Source organism: Oikopleura dioica, chromosome XSR (genome assembly GCF_907165135.1).
Source record: "Oikopleura dioica chromosome XSR, OKI2018_I68_1.0, whole genome shotgun sequence".
Lineage (NCBI taxonomy): Eukaryota > Metazoa > Chordata > Appendicularia > Copelata > Oikopleuridae > Oikopleura > Oikopleura dioica.
Genome location: NC_137294.1, coordinates 3,258,972 through 3,272,695, shown reverse-complemented (window position 1 = coordinate 3,272,695; position 13,724 = coordinate 3,258,972). Strand labels below are relative to the sequence as shown.

Here is a 13,724-nt window from a genome sequence, read left to right as displayed (position 1 = left end):
ATACTTAAAATGATCCCAAGATTCTGAGGATTCTAAATCTTTATTATAAATTATAATTTATAATCTCACCTTTCGAAGCTAGAAAATAAGCTTAATTATTAGTGATTTCCCTACCAATAACCCAATTTTGGTCGATGCAGTATTTGAACAAACAAGAACCGCAAACTATGTCATCTTTGAAGAATTTTTTATTTATTTCAATGTTACACAGTATATTTAAGTGTTTTTAAAGATAAGGCTATTAAGATAATGTTCGATTTTCCGTATGTTAGATTTTCCGTATATTAGATTTTCCGTAACTCACGGAAAATCCAATCCCACGGAAAAATCTAATATATACGGAAAATCTAATTTACGGAAAATCTAACCTCTCGTGAAATTAAGGGTAATGGTATACATCGGCGCGGCGCTGCTCTCTCGATCCGCGCTCCGCCAGAACCTATTTCTCACGGAGCCGTAAAATCTTAACGGATAAAATTTTTTCAAAATTCAAAAAGATTCTGAATAATTAAAGTCTTTTCTACTAGCACAGCAAAATTTGTAATGATTGTCAAAGAGGAACTATCTGAAAATTGCCAGTTTCCTTCAAATGACATTTTCTTCGATATTTCTCATCCAAAATTTTTGAAAATTACACTGTCTTGTAAAGAATTGTCAGCTCTACAAATCCTGTTTTTAAGATTTTTGTTTGAAGCTTTTATAAATTTTACATCGCAATTTGTAAAGAGCGCTACTTCTTCTCGCGCCTCTCCGCTTTCTATTTCTCACGCCACGACCTCGCAGCGCTGACTTCAAGGGCGCATATTAAAATCCAAAGATCTTAAAACAAAAATCTGAAAAACAGGACCTGTAGAGCTGACGATTTTCTACAAGAAAGTATAATTTTCAAAAATTTTGGATGAGTAATATCGAAGAAAATGTCATTGGAAGGAAACTGGCAATTTTCAGATAGTTTTTCTTTGACAATCATTACCAATTTCGCTGTGTTTGTAGAAAAGACTTTTTATTTATTCAGAATCTTTTTGAATTTTGAAAATCTTTATCCGTTCAGATTTTACGGCTCCGTGAGAAATAGGTTCTGGCGGAGCGCGGATCGAGAGAGCAGCGCCGCGCCGATGTATACCATTACCCTTAATATCTGTACTAGGGGCTGATGAAAGCACAATAGTCGCCGAAACGCGTACCCCAAATATATTACGAATCAATCATTATGAGAGGTCAACACTGACAATCTTTTGTTGAAAAAGTGTAACCCTATCTTTCAGAGTATGTTGTTAGCACTGGAGAGTCCTTATAAATAAGGGGTGATTTAACAAAGGAGTAAATCTTTAAAAAAGATATAGAGAATTGAAATTTTGACAAATCAAAAATAAAAAGTTCCATTTTCTGGATCCTGGAGGGCTTTTCTACTTTTGGCAGAAAATTTCGCTAATATTACTACCCTGTTAAAACTAGACATAAAGAGTTTTTGACATCAGACTCGGATTCCTCGCATCAGAAAACCCTACAAGGGAAACTTTTAGCCAATTCAAATTTTTTCCCTCCATATCTCCAAATACATGTATGCAGCTCATCCGGGGGTCGAGCTTGATTTGATTAAGCAGCCCAACTCGCTCATTATGTTTGCACATCAACTCAGCCATCACACGCCGAGAGTAGCCTCGCCGCTGTCGAGTTGGGCCGAGGTTCTGCCTCTGCGAGAGTTAGCACTTGGCGGTGGTCACGTTGCATCTCCCTGCCTCGGCTTGGCGCCTTCACCTACCGAGAGTATAGACCATATTGAATCCTTGGCAATGCGGACGACCCCATCAGATTATTTGATTAGAGTTTATTTGAAAAACATGATTTCAAATTTCGAAGATTTACTCTCTTGTTTTCCTTTGAAAAATTAAACTTAAGGATTTTTGATAGAACTCCTTGTTGATTTCAGTTAGGTTAAAATAATAAATGTTCGGAGTTTTTATTAGGAGCAAATATTTTTATATAATTCAGTAAAATAAGGGTGTCACTATAATAATTTTGATCGATTAAACATGTCCTTTTCAATACCAATGTCACTTTTTTGAAAAAATCATCCTTGAAAATGATATACCGAGTATTTCAAGCGTTTGCCCCGAGACATATACGTCGACTTTTGAAAATCCAATTTGCTGGTCAGCCAATCAAAGCTCTGGAAAGCCTTAGTGGCAGCGCTTCTCGGGTTTGGAGTCTGAAATACTCGGTACGTAGTAACATCCTTATTTTCGAGCCAAGGAAGTAATTGTTCAAATGGTCGGTATTGTCTCGTCATCGTCAACTCGGCAATGAATTATTCTGAAAGATAAAACGTGCGTGACAGAGCTTTTGAGACGGATAAGGGAAGAGGATCGTAAATGTAGATTTTCCTTCAAATCATTCATTTTTATGGCGAGGCCAATATTCAACACATTCGACTTGTTGAAAATGATTCTATCGAATGAAGCATCCGAAATTAATGAATTTTTGAAGCTGTGATAATGTCAATTAAAGTTGGAAAAAAATGGCAGAGAGCATTTGTTCTTATTAAAAATGCCGATAATAAAAGAGAAGAAGAAAAGAAAGAGGTATGCAGCATACCGTATGCTTCTAAACAAAACCAAATATATTTGAAATCAAGGAAGAGAGTCTCAAGTCGGAGTCCCTTAGTTATTTTTCCGAAAGAAGAAGTCCAGATGAGACAAGAAAGATTTCAAAAACAAGCGATTTTTACCGAAATCAAAATCGATGGAAAATCGCTTTCAATCTTTTGCAAAAGCGAAAAGAAGAGAATGGAAACATCTCACAGGTAGACTTTTATAACAAAAATATCACTTAACCTTCAAAAGCTTGAGCGGCTAGGCCGTCCGCTAGATTTCACTGAGACGAGTGGCCAGAGCGATGTCAAAGTATTTCCAGATTTTGTTTTGCTCAAAGGGTAAGATACTATTCTGACCTTTACGAAAACAAAAAATATCCAAGTGACTAGTGAGCCTTTGTTATGAAACTTTAAGAATCCGCGTACTTTAACAGACTTGCCTCAAAACGGTCTGTGAAAGTTTATTCATTACTTCCAAGGAATTGATTAATATTGCATAGAGAATAATTATTTAAATGAAATTCAAGGAGCGAGGATGTTTTGTCTTTGATCGATGAGGAGTTACTTCCCGTGGAGCGCACAGAGGAGCCTAAAAAGTGTTCAATAGTGACCATCAACCATACTAACAAAGGTAACTTTTGATAAGAGGCTCTAATAGAGACTTTTTACAGGCGATATAGGACACTTGATGATTCCTCTTCTTCGAGAGGAAGAACAGCCGCTGATATGCCGCCAATACAATTGTTTTAAAATTGAAGATATAAAAAATATTATGATCGCAAAATCCAAGAAGAAGAAATATCGAAAAATCGCGATGAGCTGCTCGCTAAGTGGGCCGTTTTACCAATTAGTAGGGATTCTTCATTTAAATAGTATGAAAAAATGACATTAATGATCCTAACAGATATCAGTTACAATAGAGACGAGAATGCTCGGAAGACGCGGCACGGAAGCTATTGAGAAAGAAATTGAAGAAGTTATTTGGAAACATCGAAGCACAAAATATATTCGTCCGAATTCTACTGTTCAAGGTTAATTTTTACACAATGTTAATTGAAACTAACCATAGCCCTAAGTAGCTTAACCTTACCCTAACCCTGACTATTTTTTATAATAAATACAAAATTAAAAATTATTGCATAGAAAATCTACCTTCTGCATTGGCAAATATGAGCTGTGAAAACTGTCTTGGGAGCGCTTTAGACGATTGCGCGAGATGCGGCGGAGACGGCGTCGTTGAATGTCCACAGTGCGGCGGAATGGGCGACATGGCCTGTCAGGAAACGGTCAACTTTGGAACGTTCCAACAAAAATAAAATTAATTAAGCTGTAACATCACGAGAGCGCTCGCGAAGATTGAAAGTTGATCCTGCTAAAAGGACGAAGTCTCGCTTTGTGATGATGTCGAGTTTGACATGGGCGATGGACACGAGGAGCAGGAGAATGAAGGATACGAAATTGGTACTGAGGTGTCAAATGGAGTTCATATGAAAGAAGCTGATTGCGGCGATTGTGATAATTGCGGTGGAGACGGAGAAGTTGAGGTAAAGAGGATAAGTAGAATCTAAAAAATTGTACTTTGAGCCTTGAAGACGAACTGTACCTTTCTATCGAAGTGATAGTTTATTACGATATCTGACTGACATAAAAATTGTCTTACTTAGTGCATGACGTGCGGTGGCGTCCAGGTTCGATGCAAAAACTGCACTGACGGAGTTTACAAAAAGTTCACAATAGCTCGCAAAGAGCATGTTCTTCGAAAAGCGCCAAACATCTTCAGGGACTATCCGCCATTTACATCTCAACTCACTGGCTGGCTGAGCAACTGCCGTCCCCTCTTTGTGAGCCCGCTTCAAGACCTACCAGAAAGCGAGAACAAACAAAAACTATTAAAAATTGTTCAGACAGAACTTAAAAATGTCAAAAAAGAGTGTGACTTGTCGCCGAGGTAAATTTAAGCCTCAAAATATTCTCTAACCGATTTTGTTCTAGTCGCAAAGTTATTTTTTCACCGAGCAGCAAACCAACCATTGAATGGATCCCGCTGCATATCGTCCAGTATTCGCATTCGAAAGAAAGCGGTCTCATGTTCATCGGAGGCAGGGATTGCTCTCTTTACAAAATAAAGAGAGAAACATCTAATAAATGTTCTCTAATGTGATCACTGATTATCTTCAGGTTTCGCTCTTCTTTGAATTAAATTCCCACGCTGGGAAAAGTCAATCTTTTAATTCTCGTTATCTTGCTCTAGAAATCCCAATAAACCAATAATTATTTGAACAGAAACGAATTTTATTTAATAAAAGTTGATATATTTAATTTATTTTTGTTCTATTAATGTAATAAGAAGACTTCGCACAATGATAATAAAAATTATTTAATTACTTTCAAAATTTCAAATGTTTTTCCCTGCAGCTATCGCAAAGTAAAGCGATAAGGGTGGTATCCCTTTTTTCCGAGAAAATTGGCAGCGATTCAAGGAAAATGTCAGAAGTTGGCGGCGGGCCAAATGCGTTTCGAATATTTCTAGCGGCTACCGTAATATCCAAAACCGAACGATCACAAGCCAAAGCTTGAAATATCATAGAATGAGAGTCTTATTAGATTGAAATGAAAGATTGATGCTGATTATAGCGATTACGATGTGGAAATTCATCGCATCTGCTCCGCACCCTCTCGAAGATAGTGTTTTATTCAAAAATTTGAGTTCTCTCAGATTAAAATACAATTTTCGTAATTATGCATACTAATGAAGATAATCTTTTATGGGATTCGATTTAACTCACAATTTTCAGGTCTTTCAACAAATTGTAAAAATAATAGTTCTACCAAAGTAGTTTCATATAAGCTCTACATGATACTTGAGCTGAAGCTGTATGTAACATACTTCTTTGCGATTATTGTCGGCGACTTTTAGTAAAAGTCAATTACTAATACTTGCTCTATTGAAAAATCGAATAGAATTTTTGCACACTAGAGTTGCTTTTATCTTATTCTAAAATGGAATTTATTTGATAGGTTATGATGATTATTACTATGGCGGCTCGTTTAAAAAGGCAAAATCGTAAGAAGACAGCGTGGAGGAGGTGTTCGACGGATTGCCAAATAATTCACGAAGTGAACGTAGCCCTAGCTAGTGTGGTGTCTCATGGTGTAGTAACATCTTGGTGGTGCTGCGGCCTCTCCTTAGTGACATAACTTTTTGCCTTTCTAAAACGAGAAGCGATTAATTCAGTGAACCGTACACAAGATAACTCATTATTACTTTAACATTTTATTTTTCATACGAATGCATAATATGACAACATTTTCTCGTAGCCTAGCTTCTCTGTAACCCTTTCCCTAACCATATGCCTGTATCAGTGTAACCTAACCAGTGTACGTATCATATCCGAAAATAAAACAGAAAACAGTTGAATCTCTCACATAAAATGGCAAAAATCGTCATGCAAAAATAACTGCTCATGAAAATTAATAAGGAAACCTTAAAAGTTATTGATGACATAGATTTTCTTTACTTTCCATAATAAAGGAATTATGAAACGCCCTCCCCCCTCATATTGGAATGACTTTCTCAAACATCGGTTTTGGGTTAATACCTTTAAGATTTTAAAAATATTTTTGGCCAATTATTTAGCCAGATAATAGCCGAAGGGAACCAGAAAGAAAAAAAATGATCCCGCTCTTTTTATGGATTTCATGACGTTAGGTAATAATTGCTCGAAATATAGTTTAGACTTGTATAAAGGTTACCAGATAAGAATTGTGATGATATCTAAAGGGGTTCAATACTGCGTCCCACACGAAAAATGGGGCAAATTTTGATTGGAGTCGTCATTTAATTTCGTGAGAACAGGCAAAGAAAATTTTCAAAAGTCAAAAATTGATCCCCGAAAATCGTCAAAAAGAACGGTCGGTCCTTTAAAATTTGAATTCCTTGAATTCCTTGCAAATATTCTTATTGCCGAGGGAAAATGGCATGTAGAGAAATGTCTTCTAAATAGAGTCCTTTACAATTACATCAGCACCAAGTACCGCGTTACGCGATGGCGCGCGGCGCTCAATCAAGAAGACTGGCTAGGTGGCGTTGTTTCTAAACGCGCATCTGCGCGGAGCGCGCAAACCTTCTCAGAAGCATATTTCTCTGAATTCGACCATCAGAACATAAAATATTTTTCGAAAATAGAGAAGTAATATAATCTAAAATTCTAGAGACCATTTTTATACTACCTTTTTTTAAAAATCAGTCAAGCTGGAGACGTTAACAGTAGCCACTGAGCAAATGCTCAACTTTCACAATTCATCCTGTGAGCAGGAAGACCAGGATGTCTACCAGGCGTTCACCAATGAGCTCAACAAACGACAGATAATGCCTCTGGAGCTGATGCAGGCGCGCTCGCATCCGAAATTCGCTGAAACGGCAGACCGCGTTGTTAGAGAAATGCGCCATCTTCAACAAGTTGTTCGAAAAACAGCTATGTACATCAAGGAGAGACAGGGCGAGATTGAAAAGGTCATCGAAGAGTTCACAGATGAGCTTGGCATCAAGCTTGAGCCTGGCTCTTCTTCCCTGCCACAACAGATGAAGATTCCCGAAAGCGCTCTATGGATTCCGAATGCTCCAGCAAGTCAGAACCATCATCAAACTCGAAGAGGGTCAAGCACGGAATATCCGATATCCTCGCCAGCTCCTCAGCTTCTGAAGCAAAAGAAGAAGTACAAGCACTTTCCCAACAACAGCCAGCTGTATTCCAACTCCAACAAAACATTCAGCAGAATTTGTATTTCAACCGGCTTCAACAGCAAGCTCACGAACAAATGGTTAACAACCAATATCATCAGTATCAGCAACAGCAGGCTCAACAGGCACAAAATCAGGTGCAAATTCCACCAGGATTGAGACCAGGTATGGTCGGCCAGAACCAGCCCGTCAATAGATACTGGAGCGATGCGATGTACTCGATTCTTCTTCGAGCGCAGCAAAACCAAATCAAAGAGAAGATCCCGGGCATGGACGGACGAGTTCCATCGCACCAGAGCGATTCCGGTCATGAGTCAGGAAATGGAGATTCTAGCTCCGAACATGAAGCGGGTATCATTGACCCTAACGCTGCCAACACTGTTATTGAAACTCCGGCGCCAACACATCAAATAAAGCCGCAGTGGATCATCAAGCGAATGGAAAAACTAAAGAGAAAACGAGCTGCACGCGAGAACGGCGAATTTGACATTGACGTCGAGGGTGATGCTGATGAAGATGAAGACGATCTCCCACCAGGAGACAATCTCGATATCGAGCCGGATGCAGAAATCGGTCCAGCGCAGTTTAGCGGCGTCGGCACAGGAGTCATCACTAAGGATCAGAATGGCAAAACACAGATTACTTGCAAGCAGTGCCGATGGACCCTTAGAAAGTGGGAGTCATGGGCTAAGAAGAGAAACGCCGGTAATTTGCCTGGTTTGACTATCAAATCAGACATCAACGATCAAGCGCCACAAGACTTCTTGACTTTGGATAACACTGAGGACCTTGTCAAGTAAGCTAAAATTTATATTTAGGAAAACTGAAACGAAGAAATTATATTTTGTTATCACTGAAATGAAATTGACAAAACTAACATATAATTTAGATGGATGAGCAACTTCATCAGAGAGATTCGAAAAGACTCCGGAGAAGCCTACCAAATCGATAGCATCACTGCGTTTGCATTTTCTCTCCAAAAAGTTCTCAAGGAGACTGGTCGACAAGTTGATATTCTTCGAAATGAGAAATTTGTTGTTTTTCTCGAGGTATTGTATCAAAAATCGACGAATATGTTTTTTTCCTTTGACGTCTTTGGTATTTTTACACAAAATTAAGGCCATGAATGAGGCGATGGACTGTTCCGTGAAAACAGTTGTGATACAGCCAACTCCAAGATCAGATGAAGAAACGCTCTGGCAATCAGGAGAACTTGGTTACCACTCGCCTGAGGCTCTTACGCAGACGCTCGTTATGATCATCGTCAAGCATCTAAAAATTCGTTCATCCCAGGCTCATCGGTTTGTTTATTCGTCAAAACAATCAAATCACAAACCCAAAAATCGAAACTCGAAAATGTGAACGTGCAAGATTTATTAACTCTTTGTTTCTAGTGATATGGAGATGTCCGACTTTGAGAAAGTGAAAATTTTCAACCCAAGCAACCCAACTCAGTTGCTAGAGATATACCGCTACAAAGATTCGCGTGGCAATGCAAAGCGTGGCGAGATTGTTCCCAACCTGGCGAAGCCAGAACGATGCCCCGTCCGAATTCTCGACTACTACCTAGAAAAGAGGTAAAGCCCCTTATTGAACAGTGAATATTATGTGGTAAGAGGTTCATGTCAAGTGACATTCGCCACCAAGTCTCAGTGACGTTCTAAACACCACTGCTGGCGGTGGAGTAGAGCTCACTAGACCGCGCGCAGGGGTCTAGTACGCGTTCCACCAAAAAAAATGCGCCCAGTTAGACGCTGAAAAATTAAGCCTCGCGAATTTCGTAGAGCGAGATAAACACATGTGCACGCCGATTGCAAAATTGCTAGGCCTACCAGCGGCGCGCCAATTACTCCCCGCGTTCAGAGCCTAAAAATTAAAGCCTCCACGGCTTCTGGCTTTCTAAATTGGTGCTGTAATGCGCCAAGCGGTGCTGGTGGGTACCACACCACCCTGCGCCAAGATGCGCCCTAATAGCATAATGATTGAACATGGTTCAACAAATGTTCCATCGCTACTACACCATTTGGCGCTTTAGAAGGCGCACCGCGCGGGCTGGTGCTGTAGCGTACCAGCTTACATCATAGCAGCAACACGCGCTTTCGCTACTAATAGCGAGCTATTAATTCCGCCATTGCTCACTATTTCCTTCAGACCTCCGGCAATCCGACACTCGGGACCCTTCTACCTCTGGCCTTCCGATCAGAAGACCCTGGACCGCATGAGTTGGTTCCGCGTGAAGCCACTCTCCAAGAAGTATCTCCTAAAGTGTCTTTGCCGAATCAAACAGACCAATCTTCATGATTTTTAAATACTGCGAATGGGAGCAAAAGCTCCTCTCTTTATTTCTCTCCATTCTACACAGCCAAGTACACATTCTCTCATCTACTTGTACAGTAAGCGTCTATTTATCTAAGGTGATTTGCATTCTACGCTCTTCGAGTCTTCAGTGTTCTTCACTGGATGCTCTGTGATTATAGGATGAATAGACACCTGTAGATCCGCGACACCTTTATCACACCAAGGATACGAAGGAGACGCCTTCTCGCATAGAAGGAAGCGCGTTTAAAGGTCTCAGTTCCATCCTTGCGATAAGCGCAACTTACAAACAGATCAGTTGGATACCTTAGTCCATCGACCCTAATTCCATTGATCAGCCCATCAAACACACACACCGCCCTTAATTATATATTTGTACAGTCAACGTTCATAATTCGCGATCTTTTCTGTCAAAAAGAAATAAAATGATCATTTCTGTCAAATTAGCTGTCTTGTTGTTTTATCAGTTACTAAAATATAAATGATCAAAACATGCCTAAAGCCCCTTTTAGTTTTCGTCTGGCAGGAATATCGGCTCGATCTCTCTTTGCCTTCTTTCGCGAATTTTGTGAGGCAAGGCAAGATTCTCTTCTATGATTTCAAGAAAAAAATTTCAAAGTCCTAGGCTAGAATAATAAAGACACTTAGCTTCATTTCGTATTAAAAAAATGAAGAGCCTTGTTTTTGAAAGGTAAATTTATTTACTGAAAAATGGGACAAACTTTGAATAGGAAGTTCTCACAGGAAAAAAAAACAAAATACCGTCACCGATAATAATTGAATGGAAATACTCAGCAAACAGTTTGATGAGAGATAACAGCATAACTTAGAAGAGAAAAAAACGGACTTTGAATCGTCAGCAATATTTTTTATATTAAGTAACAGCCAAAAAATGAAATTTTAAACTTCAATTTGAGAAGAATTTATTTCGGAACGCATAAAATTTTTTCAACGTTGAACGCAGATCGTACCAATTAATTGGTATGCCCCTTTTACCCCTTTATCACAATGAAACTGATTAGTCTACTGTATAAATGATATAGATAAATAATTCTCAGACGCTTAGCTTTAATTTTATCCCCATATTAAACTCATATCATTACGTAAATATGAGTAAATATGCAGATTTCCAAAAGTGTCGGAATGGCATTAAAGGGCGTTGTACCAATTAATTGGTCGGTATTCGTGTCGGCGTTAAATAGACGAAAACTTCTGACTGATGAAGTGCAGAACGCGCCGTTTTTTAAGGAAGCATTGGAGCTTTGAATTCTGATGCCTCGTGATCATGAATGATCTTTATTGCTACTGCTACTGTGGTTTCACGAACGACGATGCTGTAGAAAATGAAAGCAGACTGGTTGAGGGATGAGAAGGAAAAGAGATGGTTGATGATGTCCATTTTTTACGCTCCGAGAAGAAAGCATCGCAGCAAAAAACACCAAATTTGAAGTTAACCAACGTTGGCATTTTTTGGGGCGGAAGAACGTGAAAAATGGAATTGAATATGCAGTAACGCAAAGAATAAAGGAAAGTTTAATAATAGCATGATTGCCAAGAAGGCAGGGAGAAAAGTTCTCAACCTTCAAAAATGCAAGTAATGTGGTCTTTTGGTAAAGTGAACATATATTTGGGTGGATGGGATATCACGAGGGAAGATACTAACTCTTTTACGGAAGTTATTGGTAATTCGGAAATGACTTCTGAATTTGAGCTGTGATGATGCCAGGCTTTATGTGAACACGCTCGGCCATTTCGCGTCGAAGATTATTATTTTCCTAAAAAGCAAGTTTAAAAATTTCAAATGAAAGATTCAAATAGAATCTACCTCTTGGATTCTTGAGTTCTCCTTCTCCAAAAGCAAATTTCTTTGTTCGAGCATTTGCATATGTTTCACGTATTCTGTCATCTTCGCAATGTAAGCTTCCATATCACTCAGCGAGTATTCTGGCGACGTTGGGACTTGAGCAGGAGCCACTGGAACGGCAGCCGCTGCGGCTGCTTTCTTCTGTTCTTGCAGCTCTAGCATTTTTCGATTGGCTTCTTCTGCTTCTATCCTTGCCTTTTCTTCTAGTTCCCTATGGAAAATATCATTTACGAAATGGCACTCGTGAATGGCTTATCCGATAATTTCGGAATTATACGCTTGAGGGAAACCCCCAGCTTTCATTAATTCTAAGTTAAAGCTCTCTCGATTCAGCTCAATCATTCACCTTTGCTTTTCCATCTGAAGCTGGAGGGAGCTTTTTGGAATAGCTTGATCCGATTCCGATATTTTTGTCGTTTGATTTATGATTTTGTGGTTTTTACGCGACTGGCTGCCTTTATTTGTAAGACGAAACATTCTGAAGCAATAAATTCTTAACAATTGAAATTAATGAGTGATATGGGAATATTCAGTTGCGAAGGAAGTTATTCCTATTTTTATTCGAGGATACTAAATACAAATAATTACGCTAGATATTAGTCAAATCCGGATTTAGATGCTAATTTTCATAAAACATCGGTAGAAAAAACGTATCGTAAATATCATCTAACAGGAAAGTCCGAACTGATGTTGTTACGTAACAAGTTGGCTCAAAAAAGGGAAGATTTGAGAGTTCGCGTTTTTCGCGAATCGCCAGCCTGTTGCGTCAATTTTGGTCATTTTTCTCGAACTGAAAGTGCCTCTTTTTCACTAAAAAGTCGTCTGGCTGCTGCGCTGAGCTCTTGTAAGGAATTCAAAAAGGATGAAAGCGATTCTACTCTTCGAAAAAGTGAAATGGGACATTTTCGCTACGAAACGCGCTTCAAAAGAACCGACCAATGAGCACTCGCCATTCGTATTATATAACCGATGCTTTGGTGTGCTGTCTATTTTTGAAGCCACAAAAACAATGACTCCAACGGTTACACGACGTTTTCAGCATACCCACGTTTTCAGCATATCGACATTTTCAGCGCTGCTGAATTCGTCGGTTTGCTGAAAACGTCGGTTTGCTGAAAACGTCGTTTTTCACCTGAAAACGCGTGGGCGTTTAGAGAGGCAACCATTTTATCAAATTTCATCTGAAAAAGATATTCCCGTAAATAGTAAAATAACATAAAATCGATTGAATATTAATTAGTCAGTTACAAAAGATTATATTTAATAAAATTGTTATTTTTCTCCTTTAAATATTGATTTATCATTATTTTCAATCTTTTAACAGCATATTCACGAAACTGAATAATACGTTAATACTGTTAACTAACTGGTGACTATGATTATTATGATAATTATGTATTAAAAAAGATATTTGGCTTTTTCTTATTACTTTTTCAAAATAATGAATTTCTAATGACTCATTTAGAAATGCTTTTAAACTTTTAATTAGCCAATAAAATTCCGAGAACGTCGTCTTTAGATCCATTTGGTTAGAAAATTTCGTCACTGCAAACGCCCACGCGTTTTCAGGTGAAAAACGGCGTTTTCAGCAAACCGACGTTTTCAGCATACCGACATTTTCAGCGCTGCTGAATTCGTCGGTTTGCTGAAAACGTCGGTTGCTGAAAATGTCGGTATGCTGAAAACGTCGTGTAACCGACTCCAACAGACTTCGCTAAAAGTTTTAGCCTAAAACCATTAAAACTTTCTTACCTACTGGTATAATATCTATACCAGAGTTGGTAAAAAGTATCAGAATGACGTATACTTCATGAATTGCAGCGCACTCTCTGATCTATACACAAAAATCTATTGATTTAAATTCACTTCTTCAATCTTCAATGTTTTCTTTCTATAAATTATAGACTATAATTGAGTACAAAAAACAAGGTATTCCTCATCATGGTTCATGAATCATTGAAAAATCATAGAGGATAACCCCTTTGTGGTTCGACTGTCGATTCTAGCTGTTAGCTAGGATATTTATTAGTATTCACCAAGTGTCATTTCATATCAAAACACATACAGTTCTCCATCATCAGTAGAAGAGCTGCCTTCATATTCTTTTGGCGACTAAACTCGTTGATTCTTCGCCGAATCTCTTCTGGGCTTTTTTGTTGACAGTCTTACTCTTGACAGTCCAAGACCGGTTATAAGATTGGACCCTCCTG

At 38.7% G+C, this 13,724-nt stretch overlaps 4 protein-coding genes across 4 annotated transcripts; 3 read left to right on the top strand and 1 right to left on the bottom strand.

Moving 5' to 3' along the window:
• Positions 1-1,238: 1,238 nt before the first annotated feature.
• LOC145707407 (uncharacterized) lies at positions 1,239-3,928 on the top strand. Its single transcript, XM_081784928.1, has 7 exons — positions 1,239-2,582; positions 2,636-2,803; positions 2,844-2,932; positions 3,121-3,224; positions 3,265-3,465; positions 3,505-3,624; positions 3,737-3,928. The coding sequence occupies exons 1-7, from the start codon at positions 2,496-2,498 to the stop codon at positions 3,907-3,909; spliced, it is 942 nt and encodes a 313-aa protein (XP_081641054.1). The 5' UTR covers positions 1,239-2,495; the 3' UTR covers positions 3,910-3,928.
• LOC145707408 (uncharacterized) lies at positions 3,905-4,846 on the top strand. Its single transcript, XM_081784929.1, has 3 exons — positions 3,905-4,137; positions 4,258-4,541; positions 4,586-4,846. The coding sequence occupies exons 1-3, from the start codon at positions 4,009-4,011 to the stop codon at positions 4,752-4,754; spliced, it is 582 nt and encodes a 193-aa protein (XP_081641055.1). The 5' UTR covers positions 3,905-4,008; the 3' UTR covers positions 4,755-4,846.
• A 1,895-nt stretch (positions 4,847-6,741) lies between these two features.
• LOC145707986 (uncharacterized) lies at positions 6,742-9,719 on the top strand. Its single transcript, XM_081785587.1, has 5 exons — positions 6,742-8,130; positions 8,224-8,383; positions 8,454-8,635; positions 8,729-8,911; positions 9,486-9,719. Exons 1-5 carry the CDS (start codon positions 7,199-7,201, stop codon positions 9,640-9,642), a joined length of 1,614 nt encoding a protein of 537 aa, XP_081641713.1. The 5' UTR covers positions 6,742-7,198; the 3' UTR covers positions 9,643-9,719.
• A 618-nt stretch (positions 9,720-10,337) lies between these two features.
• On the bottom strand, positions 10,338-12,028 carry LOC145708106 (uncharacterized). The gene is made up of 3 exons (XM_081785729.1): positions 11,861-12,028; positions 11,476-11,725; positions 10,338-11,425 (listed from the first exon to the last, which is right to left on the bottom strand). Exons 1-3 carry the CDS (start codon positions 11,989-11,991, stop codon positions 11,327-11,329), a joined length of 480 nt encoding a protein of 159 aa, XP_081641855.1. The 5' UTR covers positions 11,992-12,028; the 3' UTR covers positions 10,338-11,326.
• Between the last annotated feature and the right edge of the window lie 1,696 nt (positions 12,029-13,724).

Bases quoted from the DNA above. Each gene is read 5' to 3' on its own strand.
- LOC145707986 (XM_081785587.1), top strand. From the start codon at position 7,199: ATGGATTCCGAATGCTCCAGCAAGTCAGAACCATCATCAAACTCGAAG. The intron at 8,131-8,223 runs GTAAGCTAAAAT...CATATAATTTAG, and splicing joins AACACTGAGGACCTTGTCAA to ATGGATGAGCAACTTCATCA. The intron at 8,636-8,728 runs GTTTGTTTATTC...CTTTGTTTCTAG, and splicing joins CGTTCATCCCAGGCTCATCG to TGATATGGAGATGTCCGACT.
- LOC145708106 (XM_081785729.1), bottom strand. From the start codon at position 11,991: ATGTTTCGTCTTACAAATAAAGGCAGCCAGTCGCGTAAAAACCACAAA. The intron at 11,726-11,860 runs GTGAATGATTGA...TATTTTCCATAG, and splicing joins CTTCAGATGGAAAAGCAAAG to GGAACTAGAAGAAAAGGCAA. The intron at 11,426-11,475 runs GTAGATTCTATT...CTTGCTTTTTAG, and splicing joins AGAACTCAAGAATCCAAGAG to GAAAATAATAATCTTCGACG.
- LOC145707408 (XM_081784929.1), top strand. From the start codon at position 4,009: ATGGGCGATGGACACGAGGAGCAGGAGAATGAAGGATACGAAATTGGT. The intron at 4,138-4,257 runs GTAAAGAGGATA...TGTCTTACTTAG, and splicing joins GTGGAGACGGAGAAGTTGAG to TGCATGACGTGCGGTGGCGT. The intron at 4,542-4,585 runs GTAAATTTAAGC...ATTTTGTTCTAG, and splicing joins GAGTGTGACTTGTCGCCGAG to TCGCAAAGTTATTTTTTCAC.
- LOC145707407 (XM_081784928.1), top strand. From the start codon at position 2,496: ATGTCAATTAAAGTTGGAAAAAAATGGCAGAGAGCATTTGTTCTTATT. The intron at 2,583-2,635 runs GTATGCAGCATA...TTTGAAATCAAG, and splicing joins GAGAAGAAGAAAAGAAAGAG to GAAGAGAGTCTCAAGTCGGA. The intron at 2,804-2,843 runs GTAGACTTTTAT...AACCTTCAAAAG, and splicing joins AGAATGGAAACATCTCACAG to CTTGAGCGGCTAGGCCGTCC.